Below are 15,015 nucleotides of genomic sequence, written 5' to 3'. Positions count from 1 at the left end.
ATCTGATCTTTTAGGACTGGCTTCTGAAGTGATCTCAGCTTTTGGTACCATCTTTGTTTTCTGATGTGTCAAACCCAACACTCCCCACCCCTAACCTGAAATCAGGCATTGCCTCAGTCCTGGTTTCCTTTATATGAAATGGTATTTAGAGCCCATCGTCGGAGCGGTAGACATATTTGCTATTTGCTTTATCATTGTTATTAGGTTCTATTAAAGGCAAATCTAGGAGATAATTGTATTTAATCTCTTAAGATAGAAATCATGAGTTCATACTGCCAAGTCAAATTCAGGGCTACAGGGATTATATCTTGTATCTTTCTCCTATGCCAAAAGTTTCAGTTCCCATTGGTAAGAGCATAGTCATCTATTTGCTTTATCCTACAGCACAAAATTCTCACTTAACACCAAAAGTAGTAATATTGGGAACTTTTTGTTTTGTTTTGTTCTTAATTTTATGGATGCATTTGCAGCATCCTGGGCCAAGGGATGAATCTGAGCCACAGCTCTGACCTACACCGCAGCAGTGCAGATCCTTTAACCCGCTGTGCCGGACCAGGGGTTGGACCCGCACCTCTGCAGCCAGATTCTTAACCCACTGTGCCACAGCAGGAGCTCGAATATTGAAGAAGTTTTTGTTTTGTAACAGCTCTTTTTTGCCGTTGTTGTTCCTGGGATATAACTCACTTGGTGGTCAATTTTTTTTTTTTCCTTTTCTCGGCCACACCAGCAGCATGCGGAAGCTCCCCAGGCTAGGGGTTAAATCAGAGCTGCAGCTGTCAGCCTACACCACAGCCACAGCAATGCCAGGTCTGAGCTGCATCTGTGACCTACGCCACAGCTCATGGCAATGCCGGATCCTTAACCCACTGAGCGAGGCCAGGGATCAAACCCACATCCTCATGGATACTAGGAACTCCTGTGGTCAGATTTTTATATTTTAGAGTCATTTGAAATAATTCTTTGTGTTCATGCTGCCAAGTTGGTCTGGCCCATTTTGCTTTTAATTTTTAGGGATCGATTTTAAAATGTAATTTCTCTTTTATGACGTGATATTTATATAATTCCTGAAATCAAATCTATAATGTGTATATAAAGTCTTCCTTTCTCTTGGTAGCTCTTTAGCTTGTTTCCTCCTCCCACACAAATAACCTTTGTTAATTTTATGGTCTGTCCTTTTGTTATTTACTTAAGAAAACAAAAACAAATCCATGTTATCTACTTGACACACACCGGCTCTCTTACTTAAAAGCAGTCAACCTTACATACTTTGCTTGCCTCTAACAGTCTGCTTTTTGGTGTTCATCATTCATAGCTGCTGCACACGTACGCACACACACACACATTCATAGCTGCTGCTGCGAGCACACACACACACACACACACACACACACACACACACACACACACAGTGCGCGCATGCGCACACCTAGGGAGAAAGGGCGAGGAGACTCCGCATTCCTTCTGTAGAGCTGCCCTAGTGCTGTGTTGTGTGATGTGGAGTTTATTTAGCCAGTTCCCTGCTGGACATTCAGGTTATTTCCAGTCTTATTTGTGTTGCAGTGAAATACGTTTTCCTATTTTTCCCATGATATTTTTAGGATAGATGTCTAGCAGGGTGATTGCTGTGTGAAGGGTAAATTCATACAACATTTTGGCAGGTGTTGTAAATCAGCCTCTTTTAGAGCTGTACCATCCCGAATTTCCACCAGCCACAACAGTATGGTGTCATTTGTTTTCCTTCTGCTAACTTTTAGTTATAGATCCTTGTATACTTTTTGTGTGTATTTACTCTAGAGATTATAATGCATATCCTTGACTTATTTATAGCCTACCGTACTGTAATACCTGAGCACATTCCAAGCAATGCAAGCACCTTGGAGCAGTTGAACTCTTGCCATTCCTTCTGCTGTTTTGTCTTACTTACATATGTGTTAGAAAGTGACGCGGCAGCTGTTGTCGAACATCCGAGCGTTAGGTTTTCCCACATGGGTACCCTTTCAGTGCTCTGAATTCCTTCCTGCAAGTCCTTTCTTCTCTCAGAATGGTTTCCCTGCAGCCTGAAGACTTTCTTTCCATATAGTGCATGACTTCTAGTAATGATTTCTTTCTGCTTTTGTTTGAGAAATCCTTCATTTATTTGCCTTCATGTTATGGAAGATCTTGGGCCAGGGTTCCAACCTGCACCTCTGCAGTGACTTAAGCTGCTGCAGTCAGGGGCTTAACCCACTGTTGCAGAGCGGGAACTCCTGTCTTAATTTTTTAAATATATTTTCCCCGGGTATAAAATCCTGTATTAGCACTTCGTAATGCCTCTTCTGGTTTCCATAGTTCCTGTTTTTTTTGTTTGTTTGTTTTTGTCTTTTTATCTTTTTGTCTTTTCTGGGGCCACACCCACAGCATATGGAGGTTCCTAGGCTAAGGGTCTAATCGGAGCTACAGCTGCCGGCCTACACCACAGCAACAGCAACACCACAGCAACAGCAACGCAGGATCTGAGCCACGTCTGCAGCCTACACCACAGCTCATAGCAACATTGGATCCTTAACCCACTGAGCAAGGCCAGGGACCACACCCGCAACCTCATGGATCCTAGTCGGATTCACTAACCACTGAGCCACAACGGGAACTCCCATAGTTACTGTTAAGTTTCTGTTTTTTCCCCTGGCACCTCTTAAGATTTGCTTTTTCAAATTGTTTATTTTTAATAGTTTGAATATATTAGGTCTATATGACTTTATTTTTCACTTTTAATTGCTCAAGTTTTACAGACCCATTGAAGCTATGAGTTGCTGTCTTTCATCGTTTTGGAAAATTGTTGGCCATTATCTCTTCATATATATATCATTTCTCTCATCTCATTATCTGTTGAGATGTTCTCCTTCCGTTCCTTCTGGGAGTATCGAGAGCATACGTGTTGAGACTTGGAACCATGTCCCTCTAGTTCTGTTCTGGTTTTTGTTTTTCCCAGAATTTTTTCTTAATGCCTTTTGAGAACTTGCTGTTGACCATTTTTCCTGCTGTCTTCCTCAGTCTTTGGTTAAACCCACCCATGAATTTTAAATTTCAGATAGTATGTTTTCCAATTCTAGACAGCTCTTTGATTTTTCCAAATAAATTCTAGTACTCTGTTAAAAATAAATACTTTATAGTCTGATCCATTCTGTCCACCTTTGCTTACTTTTTCAATTTCTTAGTCACAGAGTCAGACTTAGAATTCTCAAGTGGCGTAGGTCTGCGTCTGTTGTCTTTTTGTCATTAGTCACATAGTCCTCTGCTTCCTCAGGTCTGATAATTGATTATATGAACTGAGGAGACCCCAGGTAAATGTTTTTCACCAGGGAGGGTTTCCTCTTGTTCTGTGTTCAATGCAAAAGGTCAGAAACTGATCACTTTGCTCTAGTCAGAGCCTTAACTTGTGTTGACCGAGTTATAGCTGTTATGATTCCTCTTATCTCTGGCTCATCCCAGTTTGGCTGTTGTGACCCTCCCAGGGGCTTTTGATTAAGAACCTTGCAGGTCTCTGTCCTCTTAGACTTTCCATTCATTATGCAGTTTCGAAACGTGGCCGATGTCTGTATGGTTGTGTATGTTTGATGCTGGCCTCCTCCCTTTGTGGGCACTTTGCCTTCAGGGCACCACGAGACTTCAGGTGGTTTTTTCTGTCTAACCAAAACTTCTGACTCAACCCCTAGCCCTCTTCACATCTCCAGAATTCAGCAAATGTCCTGTCCGGCCAATTCACTTGAATACCTTAGCCTTGAGTGACCTCCTGAAGTGCTGTAGAATCTCATTCCCTCTGGATCAGTAGCTGGCAAATTACTGCCCGACAGCCCAGTCCATCTCCTGCTTGTTTTGACATAATCTATGAAATAAAAATGATTTTTATATTTTTAAATGGCTGAAAATTTTTAAAATGTTTTGTGACACAGAAATTAGATGACATTCAAATTTAGTGTCTGTAAATAAAGTTTGATTGGCACACATCCATGGCCAGTCTATTTTTTTAATTTTTAAATATTTTTTTTAAGGCCGCACCTGTGGCATATGCAAGTTCCCAGGCTTGAGGTTAAATCGGGGCTGCCATTGCGGCCTGCGCCACAGCCACAGCAATAGCATATCTGAGCCGCATCTGTGATATATGCCACAGGTTGCAGCAGTGCCAGATCTTTAACCTGAGCCAGAACGAGAACTCCCATCATGCTTAGTCTTTGCATTGCCTGGGCCTGCCTTCATGCCACAGTTCTGGAGTCGCGTAGTTGCAACAGTGACCCTGTGGCCTGAAAGCCCAAAATATTTACTGTCTGGTTCTTTATAGGAAGTGTTTGCCTACCAACTCGTGATCTGTGATAGCAGTTTTCAAAGTGTGATCTCTGGACTCCTCCGTTGTTCCGGAGACCCTTGCGCTGAATTCATAAGGTCAAAATAATTGCTAAGATTTTTCTTTTTGGTCTAATATTTCAAAAGCTGTGGTGGATGTAAAAACTACCGATACCTTCATAAGCATAAAGGCAGTGGCATCGAGCTGTACTGGCCGGCATTGTGTTCTTCAGTGTCACATGCTCCCAAGTTAAAAAGTCCCTTTTTATATGTAAGAATGCCCTGGGTAGACGCAGTTACGGATGTTGTTGTCTTTATTAATAAGTACATATTTTAAAGGTAATCTTTGTGACAAAGTAGGACCCATTTTTTTTCACACACATCTCAGATAACATCGTATCACAGACTGAGAGTTAAAGCAGAGGTGAGTGTACAGCTGTTTTTTTAATTCAACTTGATATTAAAATAATTTGCAACAAAAATAAAATGAAGCTACTCGCTACTATTTTGTTATGGAAAAATACGATCTTTTTCACCAAATGTTTATATTAATATGGAATGAATCAATGAAATATTTGAAAATATGTTAGTTCTAGACACATTTTATAAATAACAATAGATATAAACCACATAGACAAAAGTGCTTTTCGGTGTGGGGGGAGGTTCTTAGTAATTTTTAAGACTATAAAATTATCCTTCAAACCAAATTGACTCATCTCTGAGGTAGTTTCTCCTCATGTATCAGAGGAAAATTATGGCTTTGGCTGTTTGTTGTCATTTTCAGTTTGGCATAAAGTCTTTTAGGAACATCTCAAAAGTTCAGTGATATTAATGATGATTTTGATCGTGCTAAAGTGATCCATGTGCCAGCCTCAGGGTTTATAAGACATCCAGTGGCATTCGTCAGTTTTTCCTTTTTTTTTTTCTTTTCATTTTAAACAAGAAGTTTATTTAAACAACAGGACTTGAAGGGAAAACTATCTAGGATTCATTTCTTTTAGAGTAATTTATCCCTACTTAAAGACAGTTTGCCCTACATGTAATAGCTACGTACAAAAAAGTTATAAAATTTCTTTGGTTTTACAATGATAAATGAAAAACATTAAAATCCTCCACTTGAACAAGATATGCAAGGATTTTTATATTGTTTCTTTCTTTTTTTTTTTTTTTTTTTAAAGCAGCGAGAGCAAAATAACCTACTGGAATGTAACAAAATGAATGAGCATGCCACTAATGGAGAAAGGGGGTATTTTCACAGAACCAGTATTTTTCCGTATCCCATCTCCATTTGCTGTCAGTCAAAACAGTTGGCCATTTAAACAAATGCAGTAAGCCCGCGCACACACACCAGTTACTTTATGTGCAGTAAAGGAATGGGGAAGGGGAAAACGAAAGAATAGAGAAAACTGTATACTATAGGCGTCAGGATGGGGTAGAACCGGATGGCGGTTTTCTAAGTGAGAATGTCTTCTTGGTCTGGAGGAACAGATTTCTGGAGTAAAGCAGAAGGTTCCCTTTTTAGTAGACACCTCCTGTCTGCTGCTGGAACACATCAATTTCATCTTCATCCTCCAGTTCCCGCTGTACAGGCGTGTCTGTTTCATTGACTGACTGGCTGCCCGTCGAATCAGAATCTGAGGTGCCTCATTGACAAACCCTGTCATTCACAATAGGCTTTCCTCCGTTCACTAAGTGGTGGATGCCTCTTTGTCTGAAACTGCACCACAGAACCGTCCTGCCCCACCTCCTTCAAATTATGATTGTTGTTCTCCTTCCTGACTCCTTCCTTGGGCTTTTCGGCCGTGGCAGCACAGGAGTCTCCTCCATTGGAGTCTCCTTGGCGGCCACTTTACAAAAGAGGTACCAGGTCCGCCCCAAACGAGCACACAGGCAGCACCAGGAGCCGCAGAAGAAGCAGTTTTTCCTTTTTTGATGGTTGTATTATTAGGGTGCACTTTATATGGACTGTTTCATTACTTAAAATCAAGCCTGGAAGCAGCTGAGGATTGTTTTTTCAGAGTTACTTTCACCTCATTTTGTTTTTCTTTCCACACTATTTCAACACGAAAATGATAAGCCTGCCCTAACTGGAACTGATACTATTTAGTTTCAGAAATTTTAAGATGTATCTCTTAATCAACAAGAGCCTACTCTGCAGCACCGAGAACTCTATTCAGTGTCCTATGACAACTGTGGTGGGAAAGGATATATTTAAAAAAAGGTAGCATATATACGTATAACTGAATCACTTTTCTGGACAAAGCAGAAGTTAACACAACACTGTAAATCAACAATACTTCAATTACAAAAATAAAGGACTTGAAAAAATTTTTAAAAAGATGGTATCATGCCCTTTGAACTTGACCTTCTTCTTGCAGTATATTTTTAGGTGGACCCTTTAAGGCCGTCTGTACATAAGTAAAGGGAGTTAGGCTGTGATAGTTATGCAGTTCATTAGTCACATCCTTAAATAATAGAGAACACAGACCTTGTGAGGATTACAGTGTCACTTTGAAAAAAAAATCCTCCAAGAAGATCATTGAAGCTTAATTGGTGGCGGGTGGGGAACCTTTTGTGTTCATATGAATTCCACATTCACTGAACAGTTTTCAAATAAGTTATCATTTCTAAGGATTTCAGTACTTAATCGAAAAAAACCCGGTATACAAAGCATAACCTGAAGAGATAGAAGACAAGAAAGGGCTTGCAAGTAACATCAGGTGTAAATTTATAAGCATTACTGGAGTTAATCATGGTTACAAGAAGGAATGTCTCCACAAAAATTTGAAACATAATTGTGGAGTTGTTCATTTTATTGACAACTTAGTAATAAACAACTGTAGTACTTGGGTCTTGGCATTTTTCAAATTTTGGGGTGATGGAATGGAGCCTTAGAAGTAGGAGAACTCTGAAGTGCTGTGGTGGCAGCATCTGCGTGTGAAATTAGAGGAAGTGAAAAGGCCAGTCTTTTTGTTTGGCTGTTTTTATATTCTTTCCAGTCTCTTTTGTTAGATGTGTTGTTCTGTTTGTCTTTATTTCCATGCCCTTTCACTGTCACGTGGATTCCATTTATTCTGCCAAAAGTATTTAGACATATGTGACATTTCCTTTGACGCCTGGGCATCGTTGTTTACCAAATTTTTATTATTGCAGAAGGCTTTTTTCTTACCAGATATCCGTATTTTTAAAGGTAGCAGTTCATAGCGATCCTACAGGTATTATGTTTTGTTTCAGCTGTTAAAAGTCAATCAACTCATGTCATTTAAAAAGAAAAAATTAAAAGACCAAAATATATAAATAACTGTTACATCGCTTTAAGGCAGAGTAAATCCAACTAATTTAATTCAGTCTCGAATTATCAGCAGCCTGTCTTAACCCTGGTATAGACCCAGCCTTTAATTGGGATCCAAAGAAGATAAGCAGCCACTACCACGTAAAGTCTCCCTTAAACCTGCTAATGATTTTCTCAAATGTTTAAAAATGGTTGTTTTTCTCCTTGTGAAGGTTCTAAGGCCCAGCAACTTCTGCAGGGACTTCAAGCAAGTGATGAAAGTCAGCAACTTCAGGCAGTTATTGAAATGTGTCAGTTATTGGTCATGGGAAACGAGGAGACACTGGGAGGGTTTCCTGTCAAGAGTGTCGTTCCGGCTTTGGTAAGATAGCATTTTTCCCTCCGTTTTATCTCAGTCGTCCTCTTAATGCTGCCTGTGTTTTTTCCAAAAGCACGATTATCTTCATTATGAATTTTAAAATATGGTAGAACTAAGAAATAGTAGAATGTGTCAGTGCTTTTGTTTCATGCATGACTTTTAATGATGAATTGGTAAAAATTTCTAAAGCATTTCTTTTCTCTTTTTTTTTGGTTGCTTTTTAGGGCAGCATCCATGGCATACAGAGGTTCCCAGGCTAGGGGTCCAGCTGCAGCTGTAGCTGCCGGCCTACACCATAGCCACAGCAGTGCAGAATCGGAGCTGCGTCTGCAGCCTCCACCACAGCTCCTGGCAATGCTGGATCCTTAACTCACTGAGCGAGGCCAAGAAACCTGCATCAGATTTGTTTCTACTGAGCCATGGCGGGAACTTCTCTAAACCATTTCTTGATGAATATTTGTGCTGTCTTTGATACTTAAATGACTGTATGGTTTTAAATTTTAAGTTGTTAGCTCCCTCAATACTTTGACTTACTATGCCGAAATTTACATCCTGTTTTCTTTTAAACTGGCAATTCACAGGGCAATAACAGGCAGCTCACTTGTGGGTTGTCTCTGTGGGCCTAAAGGTTTCATGTTGGATAGGTGTGTGCATGGCTGAGCAGTCAAGCCATAACATCACATGGATCCTCCAGCAAAGGAAAAAAAAGGTTTTATGTTAAGCAAAAACAAAAGAAACAGTACTGAACAACAGGAAAACAATGTTAAAAATGTTTTCCTGATTTTTCAACACAGTTGTAGGTTGATATTTAGAATTTAACATCTTTACAGCTCAAGCTTTTTATTTTATTTATTTACTTATTTATTTTGTTTTTTTGCCTTTTTCTAAGGCCGCTCCTGCAGCATATGGAGGTTCCCAGGCTAGGGGTCCAATCGGAGCTGTAGCCGCCAGCCTACACCAGAGTCACAGCAATGCGGGATCCAAGCCGCGTCTGCTATGAACACCACAGCTCACGGCAACGCCAGATCCTTAACCCATGGAGCAAGGCCAGGGATTGAACCTGCAACATCATGGTTCCTAATCAGATTCGTTAACCACTGAGCCATGACAGGAACTCCTCCTCTAAAAGTTCTAAAAGCTCAAGCTTTTTATTGTGAAAACAGCAGGAAGAGAAATGCCTTTACCAAATGTAGGCCCTTAAGTATAACACATCTTGTAAGTAGTGGCTTCGTCGTTTTCTCAGTGCAGGATTTAAAGAGATGGGCTGTAACTTAAATTAAGTCTGAATGAAATACTAACAAGACTAATGTAAACACCATGAATACATTCATAACATATTTTACCTTGGAGGTTAAAATAATTATTATTTAGGTCTTTGTTTACACATCTGGTAAAGATGACAAAAATGAAATGGTGATCCATCAAATTGTCTTATTTGATCACATTATCTAAATTACAGAGGGAGCTGAGTGAAGGCCAGTCCCATACAAGATGACTGGCATCTGAGTTCCCTGGTGGCTTAAAGGGTTAAGGATCCTGCAGCATCACTGCTGTGGCTGTGGTTATAGCTGTGGTCCAGGTTCAGTCCCTGCCTGGAGATCTTCCTCCTGCTACAGTCTCTGCCACCCCTACCCCCTGCCACACACACACACACACACAAAGGATGACATAGTCCTTATTCTGCCTATTACTACTTGTGGGATGGCTCTGCTCTGGCAGGGAGTGACAAGTGAGTGCCCTGCAGACCTCACAGTAATGAAGGCTAGCTCTCAGGTCCTAGCGGTTCCATCCTGCAGGCATGCATGTTAATTTTTTAATGTTTCATGAAAGCAGTATTAGCCTTTGTACTTTGACATTTTGCCTATGTTAATATTCACACTCAAATTAATTGATTGCTTCAGGAGCTGGCTTTTGTGACCTGAATTAAACTTCCTTGTTTGTTTGTTATTGTTCTTTTAAAAATAAATAACAAAGAACTAGCTTTACGATATACTTTCCCTGGGAAATGCAGTTTTTATTAGTTAAATAAAGAAGCTGTTAAATCTAGGTGGAAATAACACATAATCCAATTTACTTAATTTGCTTATTGTTGATGAGATTTAAATTCCTGACAGACCTGCACAAGGCAGCTCTTGCTCTTAATAAATAGTGAGTTGTCTAGATCTCTTCTCATCACAGTTGGTGATGATGAATATATACCCGTCAACCACTGTACACTCGTCTGACCATAATAGCCATTTTTGGTGTAGAATCTGTTTATAGCAGTCCTTCCCAAATGTGCTCTTACCCAGTTCATTCCACCACCTTAAGAATTGGAAAATTTATTCCTTTTTCTGTTACCGTAACAACCCATCTCAATTTAGAGTGTTTTAAGTCACTAACTGTAGGTGATTTGAGACAGACTGTGCACACTCGTGTGTGGTTGGGGGGATGGTGTTTTTAAACAAAAGCAGTTATCAGTACCTCTGGTATATAGATATATTTTGCCCAGGATAATTCAGAGCTGAGAAAACATTCACATTAAATAAGTACTGTATCAGAACACCTGATGTCTTGTTATTACCGACAAACATTTAATTGAAGGGTACTTTATAGCTTAAATTCAATGCATTTAAATTTTTCAATTGAACTAGAAGACTGGATGTCTGCTTCCCCAAGGAGGGAGTTTTCTTTGGTAGTTTTGGCTGCTTCAGGAAGATGTAGTTTTGCATCACCTCCTCTGAAAACTGTGGTTGAAATATGCTTAAGGTCTTTCCACAAGAAAAACAAAATAAAATCAGATATTTAGACCAACTTATGCATATGTAGAATAATAATAATTTCAGTTTTAATTGGTACATAATTAGCTTTTGATGTGATTGTATTGTGTTGAAATCCTATGCTACTCTCTATATTTACATCTGAGTTAAAAGATGCTTAGCTCAACTTTTAGAGAAGCTAATTTACAGGAGTTTAAGCTATGGTTTTAAATCTGTGCTGATAGTTTATTTAACTAATGTCAGTGCATTGCTGGCCTTTTATTTATTTACGTATTAAGTATTTATTGACACCTGTTAAGTCCTCGGTGACATGTTAATGGGCTTCCGAATGGGGGAATAGAGGCACCAGAAGGGTTGGTTGCAAGCAGCAAGAAGGCTTTGTTTTTCCCCTGAATCATGAGGTGATGATTATCCCAAGTCAGTGCTGCAGTGTGTGGGTCATGCTGTCCTTAAGCATAATCATTTCTTGTATACGCGTGCTAGCTTCTAACTGGATATTATTTTTGTATAGTAAAATGTTCTGGCTTATACTGTTCTAGTTCAGTTGAGATAGAAGAAGAAATATTTCGGAGTTCCCCGTCATGGCGCAGTGGTTAACGAATCTGACTAGGAACCATGAGGTTGGGGGTTTGATCCCTGCCCTTGCTCAGTGGGTTAAGGATCTGGCGTTGCCGTGAGTTGTGGTGTAGGTCGAAGACTCAGCTCGGATCCCACATTGCTGTGGCTGCTGTGGTATAGGCCGTTGGCTACAGCTCCAATTGGACCCCAAGCCTGGGAACCTCCATATTGCTGTGGGAGCAGCCCTAGTAAAGGCAAAAAGACCAAAAAAAAAAAAAAAAAAAAAAAAAAAAGAAGAAGAAGAATATTTCTAGGACCACTAAGAATATAGATAGCTTCTAATACTTTTTCATAATCTTTTTTAACAGATAACATTACTGCAAATGGAGCATAATTTTGACATTGTAAGTATGTGGTGTATTTTTACAAAAGCATTCCATATTTAAATTTTGTGTTTTTATTGAGTAAAAATGGCTTCTTTTTTAGATGAACCATGCTTGTCGAGCCTTAACATACATGATGGAAGCACTTCCTCGATCATCTGCTGTTGTAGTAGATGCAATTCCTGTCTTTTTAGAAAAGGTAATCCTACTTTTGCCCGACTTGAAGGCAAGCGTAGGGAATCAAGTTGAGAACTCTTGGAATTCTAAAGTCGTATATCAAATTGTAAGGCATTTTTTAGCATCTGTTATCTAACTAAAGTATATTTTTTAGCCAAGAATCCAGAAAAATATTTCATGTTTAAAGGAGCAAAACTTTAAAGTTGATACTAATAAACTAAAATCAACCCAGTTTTGTAATTTTTGATAATAGCAATTACTGCATGAGTAGAAAATCTTTCAGAGAAGAAGTAAAGCACTTAATTAAAAAATAATCTCATTATTTCTAGAATACGTCCCAGTGAGGTCAATAGCTCTTTATACCCTCATTTTACAGCCGAGAAGGCTGAGACACAAAGTGCCTTGCTCAAGGTCACAAAGTGAGTCTGTGGAGAAAGGAGATTTTTTCATATGGTCTGTGCTAGGTTATGTTTTTGGTCTGTCTTACGGACCTTCTCCTTTTGAGGCACAGTAAAATTTGCATTATCTGATAACCTTGGAATATGGTATAAAGTTTAAAGGTTGATTTTTGAAATGTGTTGCATAAACCAACCTGTTCATTATGTTCAGGATGAGGAGTTAAGTTATATAATCAAATTTAGTTTATTCTCTTTGTAAAACATTTTTCAGTATCTTAAAAAACAGAGTGATTGGAAGGAAACTATATTGGCAACATGTTATAGCTTAAGCCATAAATCACTGGTTTCTTGTGGTGGGTTTCAGGTTAGAGGCGGTATAGATTGATGCAAATTAGAGAAGGTACTGTGTCTATTCAGGTAGAAGGTGAGCAACAAGAACTTGAATGATAATCGTAAGTTCCCCATTTGTATGTTCCCAGCTGCAAGTTATTCAGTGTATTGATGTGGCGGAGCAGGCCTTGACGGCCTTGGAAATGCTGTCACGTAGACACAGTAAAGCCATTCTACAGGCGGTAAGTGTTGTTACGCAAGGACTGTGTTCCGTTTCATGTTGGATTTTAGATCCACATTTGTATTGGCTCCTAGATTGTAATCTCCGAAGTTACACATGCTGTAACCAGGGCGATGTGATAGACTTTTAGTGGGTCTTTGTTTTTTAATTGCTGATGAAAGGGAATTTCTTCACTTTAACAGTTTCCTGTATTTTAGGGTGGTTTGGCAGACTGCTTGCTGTATCTAGAGTTCTTCAGCATAAATGCCCAAAGAAACGCGTTAGCAATTGCAGCCAATTGCTGCCAGAGTATCACGCCAGATGAATTTCATTTTGTGGCAGATTCCCTCCCATTGCTTACCCAAAGGCTAACCCACCAGGTAAGATATAAATCTATTTTATGTGTCAGAAATCGTATCTATACGTTTTTTTTAAATGCCAGTTTCAACTAAGGTCTTCACATCCTCCAAATGGATATGTAAACTGGAAGTGTTCCGATCTTTGTTTTTCCCTGTTTCTAGTTAGTCATGGGCCACATTACATTATGGACCTTTTAGTGGGGTTACCCAGATGAATGGTATTTCGTATATTTGAGATCTTCAGCTATTCTGATTTTAAGGGGTAGAATGTATTGTTTCAGCAAACACTGCGTGTTTACTATGTGATATGATCAGAATTTCCTTTCGGAAGCATCACCCTTTCCTGGAAGGTACTGGGTTAGACGGACAATACTGGGAGAATATGGGATAAGATCAGGAGAGAGATGAGACTCTGTGCCAAATAGAACTGAAATGAAAAATGTAGACCACAGTCATCTGGGGCTGGAGGAGAGCTGGAGCAGCTGTTGAGGTGGAATCCGTGGGCCTGGTGATGCAATGTGAGAAGCAGGGCTTGCGGAGCCTCTGGTGGAGGATAGATCATGAATTGAGCTTCAAGGTTGTAAAGAAACTAAATTTTCTTGTAATGTTTCAAAGTGTTGTTATTGCTAAAGAGATCTTTGGAAATCTGGCTTTTAAATTACTTTTAAAAGTGTGCTTAAAATCTTCTTGGGGAAAATTAGGTACATAAAATACACAGGCATACCTCCAAGATACTGCAGGTTAGCTTCCAACCACTGCGATAAAGTGAAATAGCACAATAAAATGCGTCACAAGGATTTTTTGCTTTTCCAGTGCATATGAAAGCTCTCTTCACACTACACTGTGGTCTGTTTAAGGGCACAATAGTGTTTTGTCTTAAAAAAACAAAAACTATATAACTTCATTAAGAAACACTTAATACTCGCTAAAAAATGCTAGCCATCATCTGATCCTTCAGCAAATCATAATCTTTTTGCTCGTGGAGAGGGGAGGGTTTGACATATTGCAAGCATTACCAAAATGTGACAGAGATATGAAGAGAGCAAATGCTATTGGAAAAATGGCGCTGGTAGATTTGCTCCTTGCATTGCGGTTGCCATGAACCTTTAACTTGTGAAAGAATGAAGTACCTGCAGTGTTGACTAAAGCAAAGCACAATGAAACGAGGTATGCCTATAAGATAGATAAAATGAGTTCCCTGTGGCTCATCAGTAACGAACCCAACTGGTATCCATCCATGAGGATGCAGGTTCCATCCCTGGCCTGGTTCAGTGGGTTAAGGATCCAGCGTTGCTGTGAGCTGCTGTGAGACCACTTTTGTAGTATTTTTAGTTTGTTTTCCTAGTAAATATAGCAAATCTTCCCTTACTTTTACCTCTGGCACGCACACACAACTATTTATAACTGTTCAGTGTATTTGCATGTTGTAAGCAATTACAATACGTGTAGTACTTTTTAGAATGGTAGGATGTTTATCTTTTCTCTCTTATAAGTTTTTGTTTAGGTATGGAACTTACAGAAGCACAAAACTTGTTTCTTCTTTTCTGTATATTAAGGCCTTAATGGAAGAGAGTTTATCAGTATTTTTCTCTTTGCTTTGAAATCATGAAATTACTGATTACTTGCTTAGGGTCACTGCTTTTTCAGAGCTCATATCTAATTAAGCTGATGATGGAGAATTTGGGGTTAGGAAGAAGATAAGGGAGTTATATGTATGAGAGTGAAAATATTCTATATTAACCGACTCTATTTGCTTTTACTCAAAAACAGGACAAAAAGTCAGTAGAAAGCACTTGCCTTTGTTTTGCACGTCTCGTGGACAACTTCCAACACGAGGAGGTAAACATTCGGTTTTTGCTGGTCT

At 39.3% G+C, this 15,015-nt stretch overlaps 1 protein-coding gene and 1 pseudogene across 42 annotated transcripts in view; one reads left to right on the top strand and one right to left on the bottom strand.

Annotated features, from left to right (window-relative positions):
* The window catches only part of TRIP12 (thyroid hormone receptor interactor 12), a 155,931-nt gene that overhangs the window by 95,842 nt on the left and 45,074 nt on the right, over nucleotides 1-15,015 (top strand). For all 42 annotated transcript variants that reach the window (XM_021075059.1, XM_021075093.1, XM_021075075.1 and 39 more), the window contains 6 exons: nucleotides 7,822-7,970; nucleotides 11,653-11,688; nucleotides 11,771-11,866; nucleotides 12,722-12,814; nucleotides 13,011-13,172; nucleotides 14,922-14,990. In XM_021075059.1, the coding sequence (XP_020930718.1) occupies nucleotides 7,822-7,970; nucleotides 11,653-11,688; nucleotides 11,771-11,866; nucleotides 12,722-12,814; nucleotides 13,011-13,172; nucleotides 14,922-14,990 (605 nt within the window). The remainder of the gene's footprint in view (nucleotides 1-7,821; nucleotides 7,971-11,652; nucleotides 11,689-11,770; nucleotides 11,867-12,721; nucleotides 12,815-13,010; nucleotides 13,173-14,921; nucleotides 14,991-15,015) is intronic.
* LOC102166112 lies at nucleotides 5,244-7,071 on the bottom strand (annotated as a pseudogene).

Source organism: Sus scrofa, chromosome 15 (genome assembly GCF_000003025.6).
Source record: "Sus scrofa isolate TJ Tabasco breed Duroc chromosome 15, Sscrofa11.1, whole genome shotgun sequence".
Lineage (NCBI taxonomy): Eukaryota > Metazoa > Chordata > Mammalia > Artiodactyla > Suidae > Sus > Sus scrofa.
This window is presented reverse-complemented; position numbering and strand designations above follow the sequence as displayed.